The sequence below is a fragment of the Micrasema longulum genome, unplaced genomic scaffold (assembly GCF_059751315.1).
Source record: "Micrasema longulum isolate JH-2025_06_02 unplaced genomic scaffold, ASM5975131v1 h1tg003341l, whole genome shotgun sequence".
In the NCBI taxonomy this organism is placed as follows: Eukaryota; Metazoa; Arthropoda; class Insecta; order Trichoptera; family Brachycentridae; genus Micrasema; species Micrasema longulum.
The window spans coordinates 1,644-28,276 of NW_028280417.1; the positions used below are offsets into that span (position 1 = coordinate 1,644).

Below are 26,633 nucleotides of genomic sequence, written 5' to 3' on the forward strand. Positions count from 1 at the left end.
TCATTGTTATGTTACATTTTCCCTTTCCTTGGACAACAAGCAGTAAGATTCGCCCGTCCATTACATAATCAGCCACAAAATCTACCCTCTTAGAAAATGAGTCAGTTATAAGTCTATAGTTCTTCAAGTCAGCGCTGGAAATAAAAAAAATCACCCCATTTAAAATGTGAGAACGAAAATAATTTAAAAGTTGACATAATTATAAAAAAAAAATGTAAGGATAAGGTGTTATATAGATATTGGTTTCAATAAATTATGGATCCACACTCAATTCTACGATAACTTGATTCTATTTTCAAACACAATATGGATATTACTTTACCATAGTACTGCCCTTCCAAGCAATAAGGCATTATCTAGCAAAAATTAAACAGTGCGTTTTCTAATGCAATATATAAATATATATTTATATATATACTATATATATTTATATATTGCAATGTTCGTATGTGTGTCCTCGATGGACTAAATAACTACTGGACCGATTTATGCGTGTTTTTTTGCGTATTTACGAGCTTCATCTCGGGTATTTCTATACCTCTTAAAATCTTTCATCTGTTCTGCAAAAAAAAGTAAGCATTCGACGAGAATGCATGTACTAAAAAATTGGGAGGAAGTTTTTTTTTACATGTGAAAAAAGTTTGTATTTAAATGTCTACCAACAACATTAGTTTTTTATGGATCCCAATCAGATTATTTCCTTAATTTCCTTGTAATTACTACGCATGTTTTTTTAAAACTGTATTTTCGGTAATACTAATATTGGTTAACATTTGATACATTCTTAAAAACCGCATTCCTACATTTAGTGCACCCCTGTTGGCAAAAAGAGCAGTTTGAAATTTACAAAAATAATTCTAAATTTCAATATTTATTATTTTAAGTAATGGGATTCAATCATAACAAGTAGGGGAGATCTATAAGGGTTGTAACAGAGGAGAGTTGTTACAATGGCGATTTCAAAAAATCTGTGATCGATAGTAAACTGGCAACGTCGCGCATTTATTGCTTTTTTTAATGCGCCACTTGATGGAATTGGCAACAGCAGTCTACAAGAAGTGGTTGGGTGCATACGACATCTGGACGGGAAAAAATACCAAAAGTAAGTTTTTGGCTAGTACTTTGATGGCCTGTTATTCGATACGTAAACGCTGACGTGATATTATTTTTAATATACCCTGAATCCCTATTCAAGTTTCAAAGCGTGATATTTGTATCTCACACGATTTGCGCTGGTTCGTCACTTACGTCTGCTGAAGTCAGGCTTTCCGTTACTAGCCTATACTCTAAAATATAAGCACTATTTTTTATTTTAATTAAATTTTTGTAGTGCAAGTTAATTATATGTATTTTTGCCACTAAACATGTTCTTTTTTTACTCTTTTACCAAAACATGATAACATCGGCTTAAAACAAGTTACATTAATTTACAATAAACATAAAAACAACAAGAATAACAATATATATACAAACAATAGATAACAAAAATATAAGACCAAGAAAAAAAAATTTTTTTTTGAAATAATGAACATATAACTAAACTAACAAAATTCCAACATAAATTAAAATAGGCATTAAAAGAAAAATCCACCAAACACCCGATAGCGCTTATTTAACAGAAAAGAGAAACTTACAGTAAAATATATAAAGGAAGATAAAACTAAATAACTAAAAAAATTACAACAAAATAATAACAAACATAATCTTATAATAATGATAAATTTAAACAATTTAAATAATAAACACAATGTAGCACAGTAATGAAGGTAAAATATTTTATATATGGTATGTACATAATTCTACTTAAGATTATTTCATTTCCCCGAAAGAATTTTTCATATTTTGTGTGTTTCAGTTCTTTTAAATTCTATCCCATTGTTCATAAAAAATCTATTACCAAAATACCCGCTCTTGCTCTTTTTTTATCTTGTAATTTATTATTTTTTATCTTTATTGTGTAACATGTTCGCCATTATTAAATTAAAAGGCATTTGTGCCGCGTATACACTAATAAATAAATAGTTTCAGCTCTTCAGCTTTACTAAAATCAACAAATGGATGAATTTAAGAAATATGGATGTTTAAACATAGGCATGTGAATGTTACACATTGTGTAAAGTGGTCACTCAAACCAGCCAATGACAGGTCATAAGCCCTTTAAATGCCTAGACTTCCATATTCCCTATTTTAAAGGTATTCTCCATCCATGTTGTAATTTGTTATTAAGATGCGTCTACTTTAAAACAACGAAATAATCGTCGTTTCCATATTGACGTCGAACAAAAATCTAAACTAATCGCTCACCTAATAGCAAATTTTGATAACTCGATAAACGAAAAATGAGTTTGAAAATAAAATTATTTTAATACTTAGGCATAAAATATTTATTACATAGGTACATTATATTTGTGAAAAACTTTAATTGGATTTACTATTTTTGTATAACAACCGTTGCTTTTCCCAAATAAAAATAAAATATAAGCCAAGAAATGTAAGAGAAATTTATTGTAAAAGAAAAATAATTAATTTAAACATACATTACAAATATTCCCCATTTCTGTTTAATATGTCGTTTCATTTGAGCTCAAAGATATTTTGTAACTAATTTAGCACAAATCACCAAAACGTATTAAGTTACTCATATGCTGCGGTTGTTGACAGAAAATTGGTGAGGATATTTCAGAAATTCTATGCGAAAGAGATGCTGTCTAAACTATCATGTGATAAAATACTGATTATGTTTATCTTACTTGTATGTTGTTAAGTTGGATTCTGTGATTCCATATATTTTAATATTTTTATACAATTGTCGAATATTAACTGGCCCTGATCCGGTATTTATATCTATTTCGGCAACTTCCAAGGGCTCCAAGTTTGGCACTTTGAGTTCTGGTATTCCTGAAAAAACAAATACATTAACATACTGTCATCTTGAAGGTAAAACTACTGAGCCGCAATATTTAATACAAAATACATCGCGGTATCGACATAAATATTAATGGGGTGTTTTCACGTTTTATAAAATTATTATTTTAAAATTAGATACTTTGCCATACAATAAAATGCTTTAATTTTTATCGCGTGTAAGAAAATATTTTTTATATCCATTTCCCGTAGCATTGAACTTCCTCATTGAAGTTCCCATGCAGTAACCTATGCACTACTGGGAGCGGATAGGGAAATGTTTTTTTTTGTGTTTAAAAAATACTTTCATTCATATTATCTAATAATTCTTATTATTGCATAACATAGTTACCACACAGCTCAATGTTCGACAGTCTTGTGAATTTTTACTTTCTTTTCTTTAATAAAAATATATAATTACACTAATTTTTATTTGGCAAATAAATTCCATAAATATAAGTGCATAATATTTTTGACCGCAACATTTAAAGTATACTTTTAGTAAGTGAAATACAGGGATATGAAGAAAATATTTATTTAAAATACCTTTATGCAAAAAATATACATTTCAGCAACCCATAAAAACTCGCACCCCGGGAATAACAATGACAAATTAAAAAAAAAAATACAGGAGAGCCCATCCCATCCGCGTTATTAGTAAACTAACATTCAATTAAAAAATAAAGACACAAATTAAAGTTTACTCACTTGAGCAATTCAGTTTTAAACGTTTTTAGAAATAGTAGTGGCATAAACACATAATATAGTATGTTTTTCATTGAATTGTTTGCTTTTAAGGCCACATAAATGTTAATAAGAAGCCATTAATTCTGCGGATTAGCATTATATTCAGAAACATTTCTGCACACTTAACTCAAAAGCGACAACTTTGGACTTGTGCCATTATTATCACTCAGGTGCAAACTTGTGAATAATATAAAAACAGTCAAACAACGTGGAATAATTACATAACTTTGAAATCAGCATTTTTGAGTTACTCACTAAAAACACATATTATTATTTCCCTCCATAAATGCTACAAACAGGCAGGTGCATTCATTGGAAATCACATAACGATGATTTGTATGCATTTTTTTTGTTTTATTATTTTAATTTAAAAAAAAGGAATAAACCCGCTGAACCTCTATTTTAGAGGCTTGTCAGCAGGTAAGAGAGAAAAGATATGGAAGGAAGTTGTGAATTATACACAACACCCAGACCAATTGAGAAAAAATACTTTGTTGGATTTTTTTTTTCGCACCGCCAGTTTCAAGGTTGGCCGTTTAGTCAACTGAGCCACGATGACTTGTCTATTTGTATCATTTATGGAGGAGGATAAAAAAATGTGTTTTTAGTGGGTAACTCACAAAATCTGATTTTGAAGTTACCTAGTTTAGTAATTACCCCGTGATAGGTAGTTTAATAATCAGAAATTTAACCATCATAATTGCATTATTTTTTACAGATGTTATTTTCGTACACTCGTATATTTATTTAATAAATAATTGCAGTGAAAAATATAAAGAACAACAAATAAAATGACCAAAGACTACCTATTCGTGGGCATATCATTAAAACTGATCGAAAAACCTTTCTCTATTATTTGAAATAATGCCAATAAAAACAAAGAAAGTTTAAGAAGATTTCATATAACATGATGTAATATAATTGTATTTATTTTTAATTAAAATATTTAAGAAGGCCAACAAATACGATAATTTCAACATCTGGTTGTTTTTCGAAAAACCACTTAGAAAATAATTTAAAGAAAAAAAAAACAAATTAAAAAAGAAATGTCTTAAAATTAATCTACTTGAACAAGTAGATTTTCTTGACGTTTTAACGACACTTTAAAATTCTACGTATAAAAACATAGTTCTAAATTTACCATTTTTCATTTTTCTTAAGGCATCAGGAACATTGAACTTCAGGCAATTGCTCACGTTAGGGTCATTTTGGCTGCATCGTTTGAAATTATCAGCTGTAATAAAATAAAGAAAACACAAAATTAAAAATAACTTTCATAATGGTCTATCCGAGGAAAACTTTTAGTAAATCACACATGAAATCACAGGTTGAAATGAATAATTTTTCATTTTTTAATTTAAGCATTTTAATTTTTTTTAAATTTGTTTAAAAAAAAAAAAAAAAATTATAAATCATATAACACAAAGTATTTTACAAGTATAATACGTTGAATTACATTTCCAGGAGTTGTAACAACTCAATTCGGGACATAAATAATATTAACATTTAGAAAATTACCCATATTAAGAACAACAAAGAAACAAAGCAAGTTTAGCACCTTTATAACTAAATATAGCACAACAATATTTACGCCAAAAATTTTTTCTTACACAAGCAGAATAAATATATAAAAAAACGCTTTTAAGAATAAAAAAAATAGTGAATCTACTAAGGGAGATAAGGTCAATAACATCACATGCCATGCAGATGATGTTGCCATAGTGATGATGAGAACATATCCATCTCAGTTAGTAAATATCTGGATGCCTAAGAAATGTCGTATAGTACAATGAACACATGATTATTGGAAATATAATTCGGATATACAAAACGTGTGTCCGACCAAATCATGGTGTATACAACAGAGGCGAAGATAGACAGAGATAAAATAAAAAATACGAAAAACCTAGTAGAAAAACTAAATAGAAAAACCAAATAACTGCTCAGAACGTCAGAAGAACGTGATCCTAAAAAGGATGATATAATAAATAAATTACAGGGAAAAATAATTTTAGTAAAGGCTAGTTTGGTTGTGAGTAACCTTTTTAGCTCGACCATGCCGTGTCGCCCGTGTCACATCTAGGAATATGAATATATTTTGCAGCCTTAGTAAATGAAGGAGAAACGAAGTACAGTGGCCGGTATCAAATAAATGACACCGGGCTTAAGAAAGAGACTGCCGGCCTAATCGGCTTTGTAAAGCGTCGTCTTTGTTATTCATACATTAATACAGATACATGACTCGTGCGATATAGACGACCCTCTACAAAGTCGGCAGTCTCTTTCGTAAACCCGACGTACTTACTATTCACTGCCGGGCAGTAGCGGCGTTAGGGTAGGGCGCGGTCGGGCGACCGCCCAGGGCGCCAGATATAAAGGGGCGCTGCAGGAGCCCCATTTTACTTAATCTAGCGACAAACTCGTTATAGTGGCCCACGATGAGACTATAACTACTCCAAAAAAGTAATTTGAAGTTGAATTTTTCTACAGCCTTTTGGACACTACCTTAATTTCACTCAATGAAAGATTTGAAAAGTTAAATGAGTACTTAAAATCTTGGTTCAATATAAAAAAGATTCCGGAAAAACCAGACCTTCTCAAACTCTGTGGTAATTTCCAATTTAAATTAACAGTAGATTCTAAATCCGATATAGATGGTTGTATGTTGTGTGATGAAGTCTGAAATAATTTTTGCCTGATCAGAATGTGGTTAATCCTGTCATTGTTTTGAATTTTATCAAAGATCGTAACTTACAAGGACTGTACCCAAATTTATGGATAGCGTTACGAATATTGATCACTATACCTGTAACGATTGCTAGTGGGGAAAGGAGTTTTTTTTTAAATCTTAAACTGAGAAAAACTTATCTACGATCGACAATACCCCAATCTAGATTCACAAACCTGGCATCTTTGTCAATCGAAAATGAAATTGTGGAAAACATAAACTTAAGTACGTATAAAAGGGTTCATTGATAGAAAGGCTAGAAAATCAAAATTTTACTAGTATTTTTTTAATAAATGGTAATTTCACTATAAACCTTGCCTTTTTTCGTATGGGTCTGAAGGGATGAAAGATAGGGGGCGCCGTAGAAATCTTGCCCAGGGCGCTGGTAGTGCTAAAACCGGCCCTGCTGCCGGGTACTGAAGGCTTGAGGGAGAAAGTGACCCGTCGCCGCGTCTGTTACACTTAGCTTGGTTTTTTAATGCAACACATTTCGTCAATTTTGACAAAAATGCAACAATTATTTAACTCTAAACTTTTTAAACACAATATTTTTTGGAGCAACTGGCTCTAAAAAATATAACTTATTATAATAAGGCCCCCGTGGTGTACCTAATGGCTAATGCGTTTGCCTCACGCATGGGGGTTTCCGGTTCGATTCTGGGTGAGGTCACCATAGTTGAAATGTTTTTTCAAGCCTGGGTGTTCTGTTTTATTTCATTCACTATTTTATTTTATTTGTTTGGTTGCCTAACACAGAAAAACAATTTACATAAAACATAAAAATATTTCGATTTAATGTTATTTTTTAAAAACAAAATTGAACCAGTAATAGTCCTTATTAAAATATTTTCAAACGAATCGGAAGACTTAGTAGACTGAAAATATTTATGTCAGTCTAGGTACTGAAATAATAATAATAAATATGTGGACTCAAATCAATGTAAACGCCAACTCAATAAATATGGTGGTAATTTACTTTTTATTGGAAGTGGTGATTAAACATCCGTATTCCCGGAAAATAAGCCGGTCTGAAAATGGCAGTTCCGGATAAAATCATATTACCCTCACATAACAAATTCTTGAAAATTTTATCGTACCGGTAACCATTTTGTGAGTTATGTACCTAATAATATTATACCCAATCAAGTGGCAACATTTTTTCCTATTCCGCAATGTTACGCGCACACGTAGGTACTATTTGGCATTTCTCTGTGGAAATTAAGTGTAAAATCGTGACTAGCGGAGAAAGTGCACAGCCACTTGTGTTATGTAAACCTGCTACTGTCTCTTCTCTCAAGTTCAACAGATTGCGGCCATTGGCGACCGTTCCCACGGTAAATTTGGTCATAGAAAAACATCATGGCCACAAAATTTCCAGCCCTCTTTGTAATAAATTGAATAAAGTTATCGAAATAACAGTAACGTATTATTAATTTATTTGTTTCTAAGTAGTAATACAAAAATATGTTATATTATAATATTCCCAGTGAGTTTTTGGAAAAAAACCCTTTTAGGGACAGTCAAAATAAATTACAAGGAAGGAACACTTATTTGCTGACAACCTCCGCCTGATTGAGTTTTCCGTGGTTTTCAGCAAATGCGGAGAAGTTCCTTAATAAGTCCACAGCCGATCATCCCGCCGGATCCTCACACAATAGTTAGAGCAGGTAGAAGGAACACACCTATTGCAGTAAATATAAGCCTTATACATATTAAGGATTGCAAAAAATAAGCAACTCACATCTAAAAAAAGCTTTCTACTAATAGAATTAAGAATAGTCCAGAAACCGCATACGCACATCAAACAGAAGGCGACTCAACTACTCATAAATGAGTAGGTTTACGTTTTAACCAATTAGTTTCATTGTAGACGTCGCTCAGTACGCAACTTCTGATTTGAATTCAACTATGCCGTGTTGTGTCCTTTTAAAGTTTAAAAATACTGCTAGGATCTTAAAGAAACGGGATGCAATCACATTTCATCTGTAATTTGCAAATGAATGTGTACAAAACAAATGCATTACTTGAAAATTGAATTATTTTTCCATTTGTCAGATTGTCAAAGAAAGAAAACGGAAATTTCGTTAATGTTGCCAGGGTAGATTTTTTTTACCCTACTCTGCTCATCTAGTAAACGAACTAATGAAAATTAGACCTCGGATTAAACAACGCCGTGGGGAAATTTGAACGGAATTATCTTTAAAACGTCAAATGTTATTTAACATGATTTAAAAATATCCGTTTTATGTCAAATAAAATTTGTTTTATATTTTAAGTTCAAAGTTCATTAATTCAATTACCCTTATTAAATGACCCTTTACTTATCTACTCTGTTGTGTCAATCAATGTTTCCGCGTGCACAATAAAATTTTAGAGAAATTAACAGATTACTTTTTTTTACATTATCAAGCAACATTACCCGGCGACTTCACACACACACTTGGACACAGTCCGATGTATTCAAATATCATTCTACGCTCCTTCTGGACTATTCTTAATTCTATGTTTCTACCTTTTTATGAAAAAATCTGTAAAATGGCAGAATTTTATGTAATTCAAGGTTAATCTAGTAAAAAAATTTATTTGTAATAATATTTTATTTCCATCGTACCTGTGAGTAAAAAATAATGTATTTTATTGTAACTAAATGGACCGAATAAGTCTGTAAATAAATAAATAAATGATTGGGATACAATGCAGTTCTCTATGCACCACTTGGTGCTCCCTATGAAGATAAACAATGAGGATAATGATAACCTACAATAATTAGTGACGCCAAGATGGATGTTAGAAAATGTCGACATATTTTATGGTTTTATAAAAGGCATTTAAGTGCGGATACTCATGCCAGGTACGGTACAAGTAACATAGTTTCAGTAAAGCTAGGGTTTCCTAGGACAGCGGTGCCCGCATCTTAACGGCCGTAGTGAACAATGATGCGGTGGACAGCCGTCGTAACATCGACTAGAGAGCGGTTTCCTAAGGAAACGGTGTTAAATGGTGTTGATAACACCGTTTTCCTAGGAAACCACACTCTAGTCACCGTTACGACGGTTGTCCACCGCATCACCATTCACTACGGCCGTTAAAATACGGGCACCGCTGTCCTATGAAACCCTAGCTTAACGCCAGGGGTGATATTATAAACGCGCTCGCGGCGGTAGAAAAAACTTTTATCTCGCGTATTTTGTATGTAAATACACGAGATAAAAGCGGTTCAGAATAGCACCGCTAAGACAAGTGTTTTGTCAAGCTCAGCGCATTTTCTCTGTACAAGTGATATGCAAACATTTTGATTCCGATTTGTCGCTTAAGACCTTAATTTTACGTTGACAATAAATACTAAAGTCATCATTATGTGAAGCAATCGAGAGACTTTTTCAATGTGTTAAGTTAGAGCCGACATTTTATTATTGAGAACTTCTTTTCTTCTTCTTTCTCAGCCTGTTACCGTCCACTACTGGGCAAAAGTCTCCTCCATTCGCCTCCATGTTATCCTGTTCTGTACAGACTGCATCCAGGATATCCAAGTCACACTGACGTGCTGATGTGCTGAACTAGGTGATCTCACAACCTTTTTTATAGGTTGGTAATACTGTCACTGACATATCTGTCAAATTGCCAATATCTGCATTTGTCCAATAGTCACGCTCGTGTTTTGTGAATAACGAAAAGTTAATTTAGCGAACTTTACAATGTCTGATTTTGTTGAGCAAAGAAATTGGATTAAATTTTGTTTGCGGAATGAAATTTCCGCAGAAATATTGAGACTGTTGCATAAGGCATTTGGTGACTAGGATATGTCACAAAAAAAATTACAAGTGGTATAAACAATTCAAAGAAGACAGAGAATGCGTCGAAGACAAAAATCACCGTGGAGGACCATCAACATTCACTGATGAACAACACGTCAAAGAAATCTTGGTTCAGTGGTAAAAAATCATCCATTGACAATAAAATACCTCGCTGGTACTGTAAACATTTTATTTGAATCAGTTTAGACCATTTTAAAAGATGTTTTGTGCCTGAAAATAGTGAAATCTCGTTTGATTCTAAAAAGACTCAATTTTTTGAAAAAAACAGCTTCACGTTGAAATCTGTGAAACAATGCTTCCTGACTATCAGGACAAGATGAAATGCATGATAACTGGAGATGAGACTTGGATCTATGCATACGACCCGGAAACACCGACCAATCAAGCGAATACTGTGCGAAAAATGAGTCAAAACTCAAGATTACGTTGACAGTTTTCTTCGATTATCGTGGTGTTGTGCATTATGAATTCCTTAAGCCGCGCCGGGCCAAACTGTTAACAATGAATATTATTTAGCATTATGTAACGCTTACCGGTTATACGCTTAGACAATACCCTGTCTGCTTAATCTATAAGTGTGAAAGCACTTCAATGAATGAAATGAATCACGTATATACACATAGCGTTACAACGCTTACGTGAAGGTATTCGCAGAAAAAAACAATTCTTGGTTTTTGCACCACAATAATGCACCATCTCACATTGCATTGGTGCTTCGAGACCATTTCGCCAATAATTCAACTCATATCATTCCACAACCATCGTATTTGCCTGATTTAGCACCGCGTGACTTCTGGCTATTCCCTAAGAGAAATCGCTCCGAGGATACCGTTTTGATACGATTGAAGAGATAAAAACCGAATCGCTGCGCGCTGAAAGGCCATTCCGAAAATATACTTTAAAAATTGGAAAAAACGTTGGCATAAGTGTATTGTACCGGGAGAGGAGTACTTTGAATGTGATAAAATAGATTTAAAAGAATAAATAAAGATTTTAAAAGTTACGCACGTATCAAAACTGTTTGTGGCGAAGGTGCTATGAACCGAACAAACTTACTTAAGTGGCGTCGTGAGTTTAATGAAGAAAGAACGAATAATCATGACGAGCAAAGGAGTGGAAGACCTTCAATTGTGACCGATGAGTTGGTCCAAAAAATCGACGATACTGTTTGTGAAGATCGCCGATTGACAGTAGATGAAATGTCTGCGATGGTTCCACAAATTTCCAGATCTCTGTTTTACGAAACAATTACAGAAATGCTGGAATATCGAAAATTGTGCTCAAAATGGGTCCCAAAACAACTGCCAGAGCAGCACAAATTGAATCAGGTCGCTAGCGCTCGCGAGTTCTTTGAGCGATTTGAATTGGAAGGTGAGGATTTTCTGAGCTCCATTGTGACTGGTGATGAAACATGGGTGGCTCATTACACCCCTGAGACAAAAAGACAGTCATCACAGTGGCGGCACACTAGTTCTCTAACTGCCGAAAAATTCAAAACCTCAATTTCGGCCAAAAAAATCATAGCATCCGTGTTTTGGGACCGAAAAGGGATAATTTTGATTGATTTTTTGCCTCAGGGGGAGATGACTACTGGAGCACGATACTGTTAGACTCTACAAAAGCTCGAAAGAACAATTCAAAACAAACGGAGGGGAATGTTGACAAAGGGAATGTGTTTGTTGCTCGACAACGCCCGCTCGCACATGGCTAACTCCACCAAGGCGCGTTTGAACTCGTTTGGTTGGAGATTTTGAACCACCCTGCATACTCCCCTGACTCACTGCTTTCAGATTTTGATCTTTTTACCTTCCTGAAGACTCGCATGGGTGAAAAAAAAATTCTCACCGATGAGGAGGTGAAACAAGAGGTCTTGAAGTGGACGAAGGAGATGGCAGGAGAGTTCTATGAGGGCACCAAAAAGCTTGTGCCACGACTTACAACCTCCATAGAACGGGAAGGCGACTACGTGAAGACTATGAAAAACTGGTGTGAAAAAACATATCTTGAATAAATTATTTACCTCGACCTTGTTGTATATTGAAACCGAGTCCTTACGCATGGTGAGCAAACGAATTAATCAGCAAAAGAAATTTGTAAAATTTAAACACAAAAATAAGCTAAATTTTAATTGAATATCCAACATGCATACATTATTTGCAAGGTAAAATACGAAAAAATAATTTTCTATGTAATAAATAAAGCGAATTTCAATTCTCGTATTTCATAAAGTGACACGGTAAGTCCTTGTTAGATAGAAAATAGTAATTATAAATAATATGTTCAATCAGCCACGGGACTTGAACTGTAAACTTTACTAAAACCTTGACTCGCACCATTTACCTAATTATGTTAAAGTAAGAAACATTACTTAATGAGGAATATTTCCGTCTTTTCTGTTCCCAAAACAAGCAATCAATCACTCTCGCTCTGCTCTGAATTTCATCTAAAGAGGACTTCAGCTCTACGGGAAATTGGATATAAAAAATGGTTTTTTACACGCGGTAAAAATAAGGGCATGTAATTGCGCTGCGAAGTTTCTCGAAAATGCATAAAAAAATAATTAAAATGAACTACTTTGAATGACGAAACGAGTTCTTGCGAATTAATCAATAATAGAGTGTTGTGATTTATTTCCGGTTTACGGGAAGCCAATCCACCAATCAGTAGAACTCACCGTAGAGAACTTGTGACGTCACAGTCGTAATTGCAAAACTTATTAAATGGCTTAGTTGATAGTCTATTAACGAATAAAAAAATGAACGTCCTCATTGTAAAACGAGAAATAAAAATATTCAAAAGCTTTACCTATTTACTATTTGTAATCCATAGGGCACTGCGTTGGTAAACTAAATGTTGAGTATTTCTATCATCTATTACATAGCGGTGAGGAGATGAGTCCTACGTTTTAGGTGCCAGTCCAGCAACAATGGAAAATTGCAGTTTTAACTACCTTTAAAATCAATATTTCACGTCCATTGGTAGGTGAAGACGGCAACTTCTACACTACGAGGCGGACTTATTTCCACTCGATTTCCTTTTTCGGAATTTTCACCTGAGAGTAGGAATCGCGAAAACACTCGTCCAGGGTTCTGGTTCTATTTCACACACATAACTGTATTCTTTATCTGCCTGGACACAGATATAATTACATATCTATGATATTAGCAATGCTAACTATTCAATTGAAGATTATGGAAATAACAACTGATATCGTTCGCCATAGTAATTATTTTATTTGGTAATGATTCAACAATGTTTGAGTATGTCCAAATGCTTGCAGACAGGCTGGATTTCCTCCCTAGGGAGTTATTCATATTAAAATTTATTTCAACAGAGATGGAAAACATTTTTGAGAAGGGAATATGGAAGTCTAGGCATTTACATGGCTTATGACCTGTCATTGGCTGGTTTAAGCGGCCATTTTACACACTGTGTAACATTCACCATTCTGCCTATGTTTAAACATCCACATTTCTTCAACTCTTCTATCTGTTTACTTTTGTGAAGTAAAAGAGCTGAAACCTTTATCATGTGGGTGAGATTCATCCGGCTGAACCAAATCACCTACTAGACCATGTTACACAGTGTGTAAAGTGGCCACTTAAACCAGCCAATGACAGGTCATAAGCCCTGTAAATACCTAGACTTCCATATTCCCTTCTCAAAAATGTTTTCCCTCTCTGCTGAAATAAATTTAAATAGAAATGATTCATTTAACATTTCCGACTAGTCTTGAATTACAACGTTTTGGACGCTCGATCCAAATGACAAAATGGCTCCGTATTGTAAAATGGCCAATCGACGATTAGCCATATTGTCAAAAATTTTCCTTTTTACAAATTTAGCCACGTTTAGCCGCTTTTAGCGAAAATTTTAAGTCTTTTAAAGAGAGCGTTAGGGTAACTAAATTAATGGTGTAATTTGGCTAGCCAATATGTATTCCGGCTAAAACGAAAATCCCAGTGCAACAGATATAAAAACAGTGTGACAAAAAATAAGAAATAATAATATCGTTAAATACAAATACTTCACGTTTTTAGCTTAAAACAAAAGAACTCAAGACGATTAAAAATACAAATAATTAATTTTGGATGAATAGGCACGAAAAACATCCTTTGAATACTGAGAGGTTAGAATATTTTATACGTACAAAGTTTGTATTATTATTTTGAAAATGGTCTGATGTCGTGATCAAATAATAATATTTATATTTTGTATTCATGCAACATACGTTTTGCCAGTTTCAACGTTAGTATTCTAGAATTTTCGAACGTCTTATAAAATGTATTTTACATTAATTTGATTCAAATCATTTGCAATACTGAGTAAAACCATTTTTATAAAGCGCTCTTGAGGTGATACCACGAATATAGATGTATTAAATTTATCCATGTTAATAATGAGGTGTCACAATGGATTACTTATATAGTGCCATTTTTACACCTCAGAAGTTTTGTGTAGTTGTCAATTTTGTCTATATTACCACGTTCTTCATCTTTTCGAAGCGGGATCCGGGAATTATGTCCGCGATCTCAATTTAGAACTAACGCTGTATTCCTTCACTATCATACAGGGAAACTGAATAACGTAAATGTACTGACTATGTGTATTCGATTGATTTATTTATTCATTCACAGTTCTATTTTTAATTTTCGATTTTTGAGACATTAGTACCGTCTCGTCGGGACGTTCTGGAATGGGGATACGTAGTAAATGGTTTTTCAGAAATATAAAAGAAATATTTATCTTACATTTTATGTGGTGCTTCTTGCCGATGGCCAGATTTTTTGTATTACTTAATATTAACATAATATCGCAATATTGATTCTACAGACCCTGGCAGCAGACGACGTTTTTTATCGTTACTTTTTATTGGGCCAACAACATTGATATTACTTTTTCCAATATAGTTTTATGAAATCAAAAACTGAAATTGAAAATAAAAAAAATCTTTCACAGGAGCTATCGACATCCGCTCTATGGAGGCAAGTTCAGCTTCCACGAAGTTGTTTGGATACATCAATTGCTGAAAGCATTTCACATTTCACAGTACGGCCGTGGAAGATTTTTGTTGATTTTTGAGCGTTGTATTGTGTAAGTTTAAATCGGTTCATTATAGGTTTCATCGGGACGTCGGGACAGAGGGCTCAATAACGGTGATAGTCTTGATATATCGGGATGGATGGTGACCCCAGACAAATTGATGGTGAATATGCGAAACTGAAGAAAGACACTTGTCTTTTTGAACAGCTTTGGGAAAGAGACGGGCACTTTCATTGGAATACCTCTTTTTATTAATGAATAATTTACTTTGTCGTGATAAGGATTTATTTCAATAAATAAGAAAAAAAGGTAGGTTTTAAGTTGTTTTCCAAGACATCACTTGCACTTCCGCTGGAAGAGCCATGCCACAGGGCCCGCGACCGCAAATGCTCGTTTAACTAATTTAGTGCGTTGCTTACGTTTGTGTATCATGACGTTTCCTATAGCTGTAGATTCCAAGTGAAGCATACAGTTACGTTGTGTATGAAATAGAACTAGAATCCGTGACGAGTGTTTTGACGGGTAAAAATCTTGTAAAATAAAATCCAGTGGAGATACGTCCGCCTCGCAGTGTAGTGGTTGGTGCTTCTGCCTGCAATGTTTGAGGATTCAGGTTCGATTACTGGCAGGGTTGACGTGAAATGTTTCACGGTCCCTGGAATGATACCTAAGATGAATAAGTCTCTCCTCACTTTTTTATGAAACAGACTGCATTTGTTGTATCAATGTAGTGTTTTATGCACCATCGCGTGAGGATCAGAGTATGATGAAGATTATTTACAAGTTTCGTCAATGAAAACTAAAAACATTTTTTTTATTTTGTACATTGTTGTGGTGAAGGGGCTAGTCAGAAGCAATGGAGCTGAGAGTTAGAGGACTTTCATAAAAAGTTAAGACTTCAAGCAAAAACAAAAAACAAATAATCTCGCTTTTTCCCCGTAAGGGTAGGCGGAGAGGATATAACGTCATATCACATATCTTCTTTTGCACGCTCGCCGATTATTTCGACTTTTCACATGTCCATCTTCAAGTGTTGACGGATTAAGTTAAAGACTAAAAATTTGATGTTTGACTTTTAATTACTCCTTTTTAAATTTGTTGTTCATTGTTTTAGTTATTATTTAATTTGTTTCCTATCCTTCATTTCCTATCTTCATTTGTATTAGAAACGCGCCGACAAACTAATATTTATTATTAGTTTAGCGCAATTCATCTTTAGATTACTTCTGTATAAGTATTTTATATATATCGACCCAGGGTCGCGATTATGAACGGCTATCTTAATCGGTATATACTGAGACGGTATAAACTAATAACGATATTTATGTACGAAAGTGTGTATATTTGTATGAAAATTCGAAGTATCTTCGTCGGTAACCGGTAATTGAACATGTTTAGAAAAATTGTAAACACATTCTACTTTTCATACAGAAAACTTAATTTTACTTTGTAGATACATTTTAACTTCCCATCATAATCGAGGCCCAGGGCTGCTATTCCAAACGCTCTCGCGGCCGTAGAAAAAGCTTTTATCTCGCATGTGTACATACAAAATACACGACATAAAAGTGTTTTCTATGGCCGCGAAAGCGTTTGGAATAGCAGCCCTAGTAGAGTAAGCAATAAAAGTTTTCTGTTTTTTTTTGGTTTTATATTAATAAAAAAAACTCATACATACCTACTTATTAATTTGGCGCAATTCCCGCATAATCTTAATAAAAAAATAAATACGAGATTCTTTATTAATTAAAAAAAAACAAAACATTAATTGGCTCTTCTGTAAAGTTGCTACATGTTGCTTGGTAAATTTTTCCTTTCCAGGGTCGGCGTCGATACATATTTAAATAAATAAATAATACATAATTCAACTAGTTGTTTAAGTGGATAATTTTACAGTGTCTTTTTTACAATAGTTCTTCTATAGGTTTTCTTAGAAAACGCAATGCTTATTGTTATTAATTTACATTACAGTATTTTTTATGCAAATGTACATCAAATGACTAATATAAGTCGACAACAAATGACCTTTGAGAAAGGATGTTAATAATTGTTCAAGAAACACATAAAACAAGTTAATATACGCATACACGTAGATCAACTTGCAAAGTTAGTAGAAAAACAGTATAAAACATATTGGAAATATGATCACAAGCCCATAAAGTTACTGTAGATAATGTTTTTTATAAACTAAATTATCAGTTCATAACAGAATCCTGGTAACGTACGAATACCGATAAAAATATATTAAATGGATTTAGAATAATAAATTGTATTGTCAAAATCAATATGTATATTGTGGAAAAATGTTTTCATACATAAATTCATAAAGATTTTTTTTTAAATACGTCACTAGAAAAACGCGACATGTTTGGCCTTGATATGTGACTGGAATTTGAATGGTCAGGAAACAATGGAATGGCCGTTTTTGCGGGAATTTAAAATTACTGTTTTAAAAATATTATTTATGCTACTAATAAGATAATACTAATAACTTTTTTTTACTGGACAGTATTTCACAAGCCTTTATTAAGAGGGATATTTCCCTATCGGCCTGACACTGGAGAAGAGACGCAGGGCGCAGGTGAAGGGAGGAATGGATACAGATTCTGGAGGAAGCCAGGGCCTACGACGTGCTGGGGCGCCACTGGTGTTAAAATCAAATCCTTACTAGGAAAACAATTTTGTGTAGAACGCACTTAGATGAGTAATAAAGTTATCCATGGAATGTCAAACGATAATCCTCTCGTTATGTGTATAATCAAAAGTGATTTTTATGATTTTTCTTCTATCTTCTATAAATAATAAGGAATAGTATAAAAACAGACAACTGGTTTAAGTCGTTATCACACGTAATAAGTAATGGGTAATAATAATTAAAATAATTCATCGTAAACGTCAAAGTTAATTCCTCTTAAGCTCTTATAAACAATGTAATTAATTTTCATGAATAATAATCACATTACATCTACAAGTGGTGTAAATGAAATCTTTATGATTAAGTAATAAATTGATTTAGATTCTTGAATGTTAGTAGATCGACGTGAATTCCATTTAAAAAATATTAATTAACGTATTTTAAATTAGTTAAAAATACAAGAATTCTTAAGTAAAATGTTCGGTAATGTATTTTTGACAATTGTGTATTTTAGAAAAATATCAATGAAGTCGGAATAAAAAAATAAGGATTTAATCTACGATTCAGGATTTTTTTTCCAAAATTAATTTCGGTTTTTGAAAAAGGATTCAGGAAATGTAATTTAATTAAGTAATTTTATTGACCAATAAAATTATCTTAAATAAATCAATCTTTAAATTTTAACATTTAACTATTTTTAGGAAGCAAATTTTATGAATTTACCCATACAGGTATAAAAACTGTACTGCTTAATACTTAAAATTTCCGTGTCCAAACAGATAAAGAGTACAGTTCTTTGTGTAAAATAGAGCCAGAACCCTGAACAAGTATTTTTAACTCGATGGCAATACTCAGGCAAAAATGCTGAAAGAAATCGAGTGGGGTAAAGTCCACCTCGAACCTAGGCTCCATTCCTGGCATGGTGGACGTAAAATAATGGTTTAAGAGGTAATTCTACACTATTTGATTGAATACCTGGGCTGGCACCTGAAGCGTAAGATTCGTTGCGTCCCATTTAAAACCGATCATAATACGATTTACTTGATGTGTCAATGCGGTGCCCTGTGTACCACTGCACCAAATAAAAAATAATATAATAAAAACCAATACACCCTTATTTTTTTAAGAAGGAATTTTTGCGTTCTTATGATTAACACAAATATTTTGATTTTGGGGGGCATTTTCAATGAGTTGTAAATAACTCACTATTAGAAAACGGAAAGCAAGTAGTGTTAGAGCGGGGTACGAACCTCAGACCTCTGATCCGTGAGTCCGCGACACTAGCCACGGGACCACAGCCCGGTTAATTTTATCGTGTCGCTGGCTGCAGCAAGTCGTGTGGATTTATAACTATCCAGCGTGAAATTGGCCTATTGCGTTGTATATGGGTTGTATCTATTATTTTTTACTTTTGTATATAACTATTTTATAAAATAAAATATAAAATACTTAAGTCCATATAAAAAAAATAAAGAAAAAACAAATGAAAAATTTAACGATGCTTCGAGATAATTATCAATGCGATAATTATCAAAGCGGAAGTGTTTGGAAAAAAATAGGTTTTAATAAGAAAAGCAAATGGACTTAGATCTATGAGCATGTTTTCATTAGTATAGGACTTTAAACCTTTGTCTTCAGGGCCCCGATTACAATGGGAAGTTAACATTCATCTTCAATTTTATTTACAAAGGAAAATTAAGTTTTCTGTATGAAAAGCAGAATATGCATACATTTTTTTCTTTTAAACATGTTTAATTGTAGATTACCGATAAAGGTACTTTAAATGTTTCTGCAAATAAACTTATTTTCGTACACAAATATCGATTTTTCTTTATAGACAGTCGAAGATAATTCTGTTAACTTCCCATTGTAACCTGGGCCCAGGAAGTCATACAACGAAGAGTTCAATTGGTTTCAGATTTAAAATGTAGTCTAGATTAAAAAAGAAAATGGTTTTAAGCCCCCTGCTCTCAACCAATAAAATTATTCTGTGATAACATTGCTGGGCCTTAATTACAATTTAAAGTAAACAGAGTTATCTTCTATACATTTTATATTTGAAGTATTAACTTTGTGGTTATTCATTATAATAAAATAAAATAAATAAAACAGCTTTGTTTTAAACCACTAATTAAAAAAAATAAAATATTCATAAGTTACGTAAACCTTGACGAAGAAGCTTGTTTGCTTTGAAACCGGTCGGTGAAAAAAAATCAATAATGAAAAATTAGTGGTTAAAAACAAAGTTGTTTAATTTATTTTATTAGTTATCTTCATTTGTCAATAAAGAAAAATATTATTTTCTCCACAAAAACGTGCATGTTTGCATTAATAATTAAAGTATCTTTGTCGATAACTTGTAAATGAACGAGTTTAAAAATACATTGACTTTTATTTTATTAATTTGAATCATAATTAATAGTCATAAATAAAAAGTAATATAAACATGAGTTTTATATAGGATAAGTCTGTTGACTTTCTACCTGAATACGGACCCTGAAATAGTTAAATTTTACATATATAGTAAACGTTTTACAAAGAAAATTTTTCAAAAATTATAATTATACATTGGGTTCACAGTAAATTCTATCCAAAAAGATGCAGAATAATTTTATTAGATGGTGCGTGTATGCCATTTGTGATTTAAAATATATCGTTTAAATGACTATCACAGCTTGCTCCTGCACTGATTGATCGGGTGAAGTAAATTTTCGATGACTCTGTACAGCATTTCAGATGGTATGGCGACCATGTTGCGGAGAATGGTTGTTGGTGTAAACCTGATATTTAACATAGCCCCACAGAAAATACTTTAGTGGTGTTAAATCACAAAATTTTGGTTTCAAAATCAAAATTTTCAGGCAATTACTCCATCGCGACATTTGCTGTATGGCAAAGTACAGCAAGGCGCGTCTTGTTGAAAATAAATATCGTTCTCATCAATTTGGGGAAAGAAAAAATAATTCAGCATGGCACGATAGCGCTAACCATTTACAGTAACGATACGTCTTTGCTCATTTATAAAAAAAAATATGGCCCAATGATGCCACCATACTATAATCCACACCATACAGTGAGTTTTTTCGGATGTAATAGAGCCTCATCAATCACATGAGAGCTTGATGAAAATCGGAATTTCCTTCACGAAACGCTCTTTGAGTAGCAACAAAACTTCTCGAATTTTGATAGAATATTTAAACAGTTTCCAAACCTTGGAGCATTGTAAAACGATTCATGATAAAATGGCAAACGTTACTGTTTGAAATTTAAATATGGCCGCCATGAGCTATAAAAATCCTATCGTCCCTATTGGCAAACCCTGAGTATGCAATGTTTATGACATGGTTTAAGATTTAAGTGTTTTATCAATTTACTGTATCGACGTAGTGTTCTTGGGTTTTATGGCTGTACTATCCGCCGGTAGACAAGGGAACGTTGATGATGGGGTAGAGAAAGGTGCTAACCTTTTGAGACTAATTTTTCTAGCAGTATGAGTGAAAATTTTATATCATGATATATTTTTTGTCTGTTCCTTGCTGTATTTTTTATTGTATTTTATAATGTATAATTAATTCCTTATGTTTCGGAACGAGTTTTAGTTTATCCTGGGAAAAAATATGCATTTGTATATTACGTCCGTTCATTAAAAAACACATTTAAAAAATCGTGTTCTATCAAATTCAAATCTTGCACTGATAGTTCATAATGTTTACCTTGAAAATATGAGATTCAAAATATTACCCACAGTAAATAAATAATAAAGAGTTCAAACAACTTAAAACCTTTCATTGCCATTGAAAAAATGCCTTAAGGTTTCAAGTTGAAGACCTTTTAACATTCGTTTTAATTAAATATAAATTTCCTTGACATTAATTTATAGTATTTAAACTGACCTTTGTAGTTTTTTTCTAATGTCCAATATTTTTATTGAAATTATGAAATTTCCACACTAATTAAGGTCGATACAAAATTATTTATTTACCTTTAATCAGAAAAAACATTGGCCATTTCATTAAAACGTTTAATTTTAAAAAATGTAAGATAGTGTTAAATGGCAAACGTTTTAAACATGTTTTTATGACGAATAATGAATGAATTTATAGAATTGGAACTCGGGAGTTTTTGATTCATCGGCTACTCTCAGGTGAAAATCACAAAAAAAGTAATAGAGTGGAAATAAGTCCATCTCGAAGTTTATTAATCAGAACATTTTCCTACCATGCTCGAGGCCCGCATTCTATTCACGACAGGCTCGATGGAATATCCGTTTTTGAAGATAATTTTTCACAATTATGTTTCGAGGTCCCTGGATTGGATTCGAAGTGTGAGACTGATCATCTTGCCTTCACGTATTAAATCATCGCGGTTTTCTGCATTTAGAGTACCAGCGGAGCGCCCTATGTATTACTCGGTGCGAATAGAGAAGTTATAATAGCTAGTAAAAATAAAAAAAATTAAGACATTTATTTTATTTCACGCTCTTAAGACTTTTACTAACATAAGAGCCATATAAGATACGAGGTTATAAACAACAAAAAGTTTAAAATACAATATAAAGAAATAAAAGGTAGAACAGTGTTTAGATAATAGAGTTGGAGAAAATATAAAGAAGCTGTAAATGAAAGAAAAATTTGTATAAAATATTAAAAAAAAAAAAAATAGCTAAACAAATAAATTATAAACTCATGTTACGACAAAAGACACGAGTGGACATAAAGGTGTTATGTGACGAAAATAAAAAGCAGAGATATCTGGGGTTAAACGGGGGGTTTCATTATTATTCCTTTTATTTTTTCTGTTCATGTATGTATCTTCTTAAATAAATAAAATAAAATTAACATATACGGCAAAGTTTTATACACCAGTACAATTATTATTGATAATACTTCATTTGCTCTAAAAATTAGTTTTCTGCTACGTTTTGATGGTCTGGTTGGTTTTATATGAAAGAGCTGTACATAAATTTTTATTTGTGTAAAAAAGTATATTTTTGAAAATTAGCAACTCCGAGCGGCCTTTATCTACTTACTGGTGGTTTAACTTAGGCTGGCGCGTTCAGAAAACTCACACGAACGCATTTAAAATCTACAGGTGTTGATTAAAAAATAAACGTTTTATTAAATTTTAACCAAATGTGCTACCTTTTTTTTAAAATTCGGTGTTGGATCAGAGGGTAGTGTTTATAAAAAAAAATGTAATAAAAATTTACCAAAATACTTTGTCTTATTATTTTTTATTTTTCAAATCATTTTTAAAAAGTTCTAGTTTACTAATTATAGTCCTTCTAAGAACAAGGGGCAAATCAAATTTGAAAAAATGATTTTTTAATAGTCAATTACTGTAAAACTAGAATGCGAAGCTGTAAATATGGTTTTAAGTATATAAATAACAACATTTATTGTTTGTTTGTCAATAAGTGTGTATAGGTACGTATTTTTTCCGATATAATTTGTACTGCGCATTTTAATTACACTCTATTAAATATTATTATGATGATCACAAAATATTAAATAAAAAAGAATGCTTGTTTAAAAATAAATACTCGTAAATATATTACATTTTCTTAAGTCATTGTTTTTTCCCGCTCTAATCCAAAAGAGATTTTTACAACATTTAATAAAACAATACATATGACATCAAGATTTTTAAAATCAGTATTCTGTACATTAAAAATGTTTTTGTGTAAGTTTTGCGAAAGCGCCATCACTACACAATCGACTTATTCATGATTTGATTAAATGAAAATACCTACATATTTATAAACCAGTATTTTAATCCATAACTTAATACTCGTACATATTTTTATATTTTTACCATTAAGAATCACAGCGAAATTCAGACGAACGCAGAAGCATCCTGTGTATATTAAATTACCATATCATTAGCAACTAATAAAGCAATAGTTTTTTTTATGTCATAAGCGCGTCTCAGTGCGAGAGAGACAGAGAATATTGTCATAATGCGTATGCCGTGCGATGTCATACGTCATACCATGGGCTTACTCACGGATACTACACAATGCGTATGTGAAAGCATAGCACACGCGCCAGCTTATAAAAATCCACCGGTACGTGTTTAATTCGTTTCGGCAATTCTAGGTTCTGGCATAGTGATGCGGTATAACTATGCTTGGGGTACTATTCTGAACCACTCTCGTGGCACGAAAACAGTTTTTCTCGTGTATTTTGTACGTAAATACTCGAGATAATTCGGCCACGAGAGCGTTTGGAATACCAGCCCAGAACCTTCAATTTAAAAGAGTCAAATTGCCGATGTGAATTTTCCAATTTTGCTAAAAACAATGTAGAAGTAAAGTATTTAAGGACAGCCAAAATAATCTTACTAAATAATACAAAGAATACATTTCCAAAAAGAGTTTTGAACTAATTAAAAAAAATAAAAAAAAATAGTTGAAAAATTTATTTCAACACGGAGCGAAAACATTTTTGAGAAGAAAATATGGAAGTCTAGGGATTTACAGGGCTTATGACCTGCCATTGGCTGGTTTAAGTGGCCACTTCACACACTGTGTAACATTCACCATTCTGTCTATGTTTAAACATCCACATTTCCTTAACTTTCCATCTGTTGACTTTTGTGAAGTAAAAGAGATGAAACCTCTATCATGTGGGTGAGATTCATCCGGCTGAACCAATTCACCTACTAGGCAACGCCTGAAAAAAATTATCAATTTTTTTACTTCTTCTTTTACCAAGTAGTTAATTCAACAATGTTTTGAGTAAGTCCAAATGCTTGCAGACCGGCTGGATTTCTTCCCTAGTGAGTTATTCATATTTACATTTGTTGCAACAGAAAGGGAAAACATTTTTGAGAAGGGAATATGGAAGTCTAGGCATTTGCAGGGCTTATGACCTGTCATTGGCTGGTTTAAGTGGCCACTTAACACACGGTGTAACATTCACCATTATGTCTATGTTCGAAAATTCATATTTCTTCCATCTGATGATTTTAGTGAAGTTAAAGAGCTGAAACCTTTATTGTTTTGAAGAGATTAATCTGAATGAATTATTTTCCACACTAGGCAACGCCTGAAAACAATTTTCAAATTTTTAAACTTCTTCTTGGACCAGTTGGTCACAGCAATAAAGGTTTCAGTTCTTTAACTAACATTAAAATCAACAGCATAATTGAAGAAATATGGATGCTCAAACATAGGCAAAGTAGCCACTTAATAATCATCAAGTCATAAGCCCTGTAAATGCCTAGAATTCCATTTTCCCTTCTTTAAATGTTCTCCATCTTCGTTGTAATTTGTCATTTTGACTTTATATGAGTTTAATCTAAATTTCAAAAGGCGTAATTTTCTCATTTATAGTAGGTATTTTTACTTTTATGATAATAAATGTTAGTAAATATTAGTATTTGACCACTTACCGACTTTTTATGTTTACGGGTTTCGAGACGTACTCGTCTCTTCGTCAGGACACTCACTACACCAACATGCAAATACTAGAATAAACTTTCCCTTCTACCATCATCGGTAGTATGTACATATTATGTATACCATGGCAAAAGTGAAAGTGTATTTTAATGTTCGCATGTTGGTTAGAGAGTGTCCTGACGAAGAGACGGGTACGTCTCGAAACCGGTAGGCATGAAAAGTCAGTAAGTGGTTTAGTACTCATATTGACTAACATTAATCAAAATGTTTGTTCAGAAAGTTTATGTTTTGAAAATCAATAAGTTTTATGACCTAAAACTTTCAAATAAAATATTTATCAGTGTCTGATTATTAATTTAATACGATTGTGAAATTAATAATTATTTTTACATAATTGTAAATAAATTGATTCCGAATTTATTTATTTATATATTTGATCATTTATACACTTTTTTGTAAACTTTTCCCAGCTAACAAGGGTGCATAGACTGCATACCCCGTTCCAAGCTAGGCAATAATAAAATAATTAGTCAATTATATTATAAAAATCGCTTTTACTCGCCTCCACTTTATTTCCTCAACCCGTATTTTCTTTTCTTCACCTTCTTACATTGCTCTTCTTATTTTTTTTTTCATCACCGTGTAACGTATTCAACTAGTATTTATTTATTTATTCATATTTCTTGTCTTACAAACTATAATTAATAATAAAAATAATGTGCCCTCACTGGGTACCCGTGCCGAGGAGACTTAACAATATACTTTTTGAAAAATATTTTTACATTTGAGAATAAACAAAGAAGACTAACTGAATAAACAGAAATAATTAACAAAACGTTCAGACAGTTTTAAACACTACATATTTACGTTGATAATTTATTATATTTGTGAAAAACTTGATCTATTAACTGTTTTTATTTTATTTATTTGTGTATTAAATAAAATAAAACTTAAAAAAAAATATTTTTTCAGAAATACCTAAAATTATTGTTTTTAATTATTTTTATTATTTTTTTAAAGGAACGATTTAAAAGAACTGCGATTTATTTAAAAGTACAAAATAATATGATTTCTTTACTCTGTATCAGAGAAATAATATGTTAAATACCATAAATTACTATAAAATTAAATTAACTCATTAAAATACTCACGCAATCGCTTTTCTGAAGCTGCAAACGCTACACCAGACAAAAATAAATTAATAAAAATAAATTTGTACATTTTTAAAAAGCAATTTTTGCCCGAACAAAAAGTCGATTTGTTTGATAAAACTGTTTGTAAAAATATTTGTAACTTATTCGAACGGCGCAACCAAAAATATCGTGTTTTTATGTGCAAATAACGCGTCCGAGCAAGTGA

At 32.4% G+C, this 26,633-nt stretch overlaps 1 protein-coding gene across 1 annotated transcript; it reads right to left on the reverse strand.

Annotated features, from left to right (window-relative positions):
• On the reverse strand, positions 1 to 26,633 carry LOC148270844 (circadian clock-controlled protein daywake-like; the record flags this gene model as incomplete). Its single annotated transcript, XM_088242140.1, has 4 exons — positions 26,426 to 26,633; positions 4,793 to 4,885; positions 2,751 to 2,898; positions 1 to 134 (listed from the first exon to the last, which is right to left on the reverse strand). Coding segments are annotated over exons 1-4 (445 nt in total), but the record flags the coding sequence as incomplete, so codon positions are not given.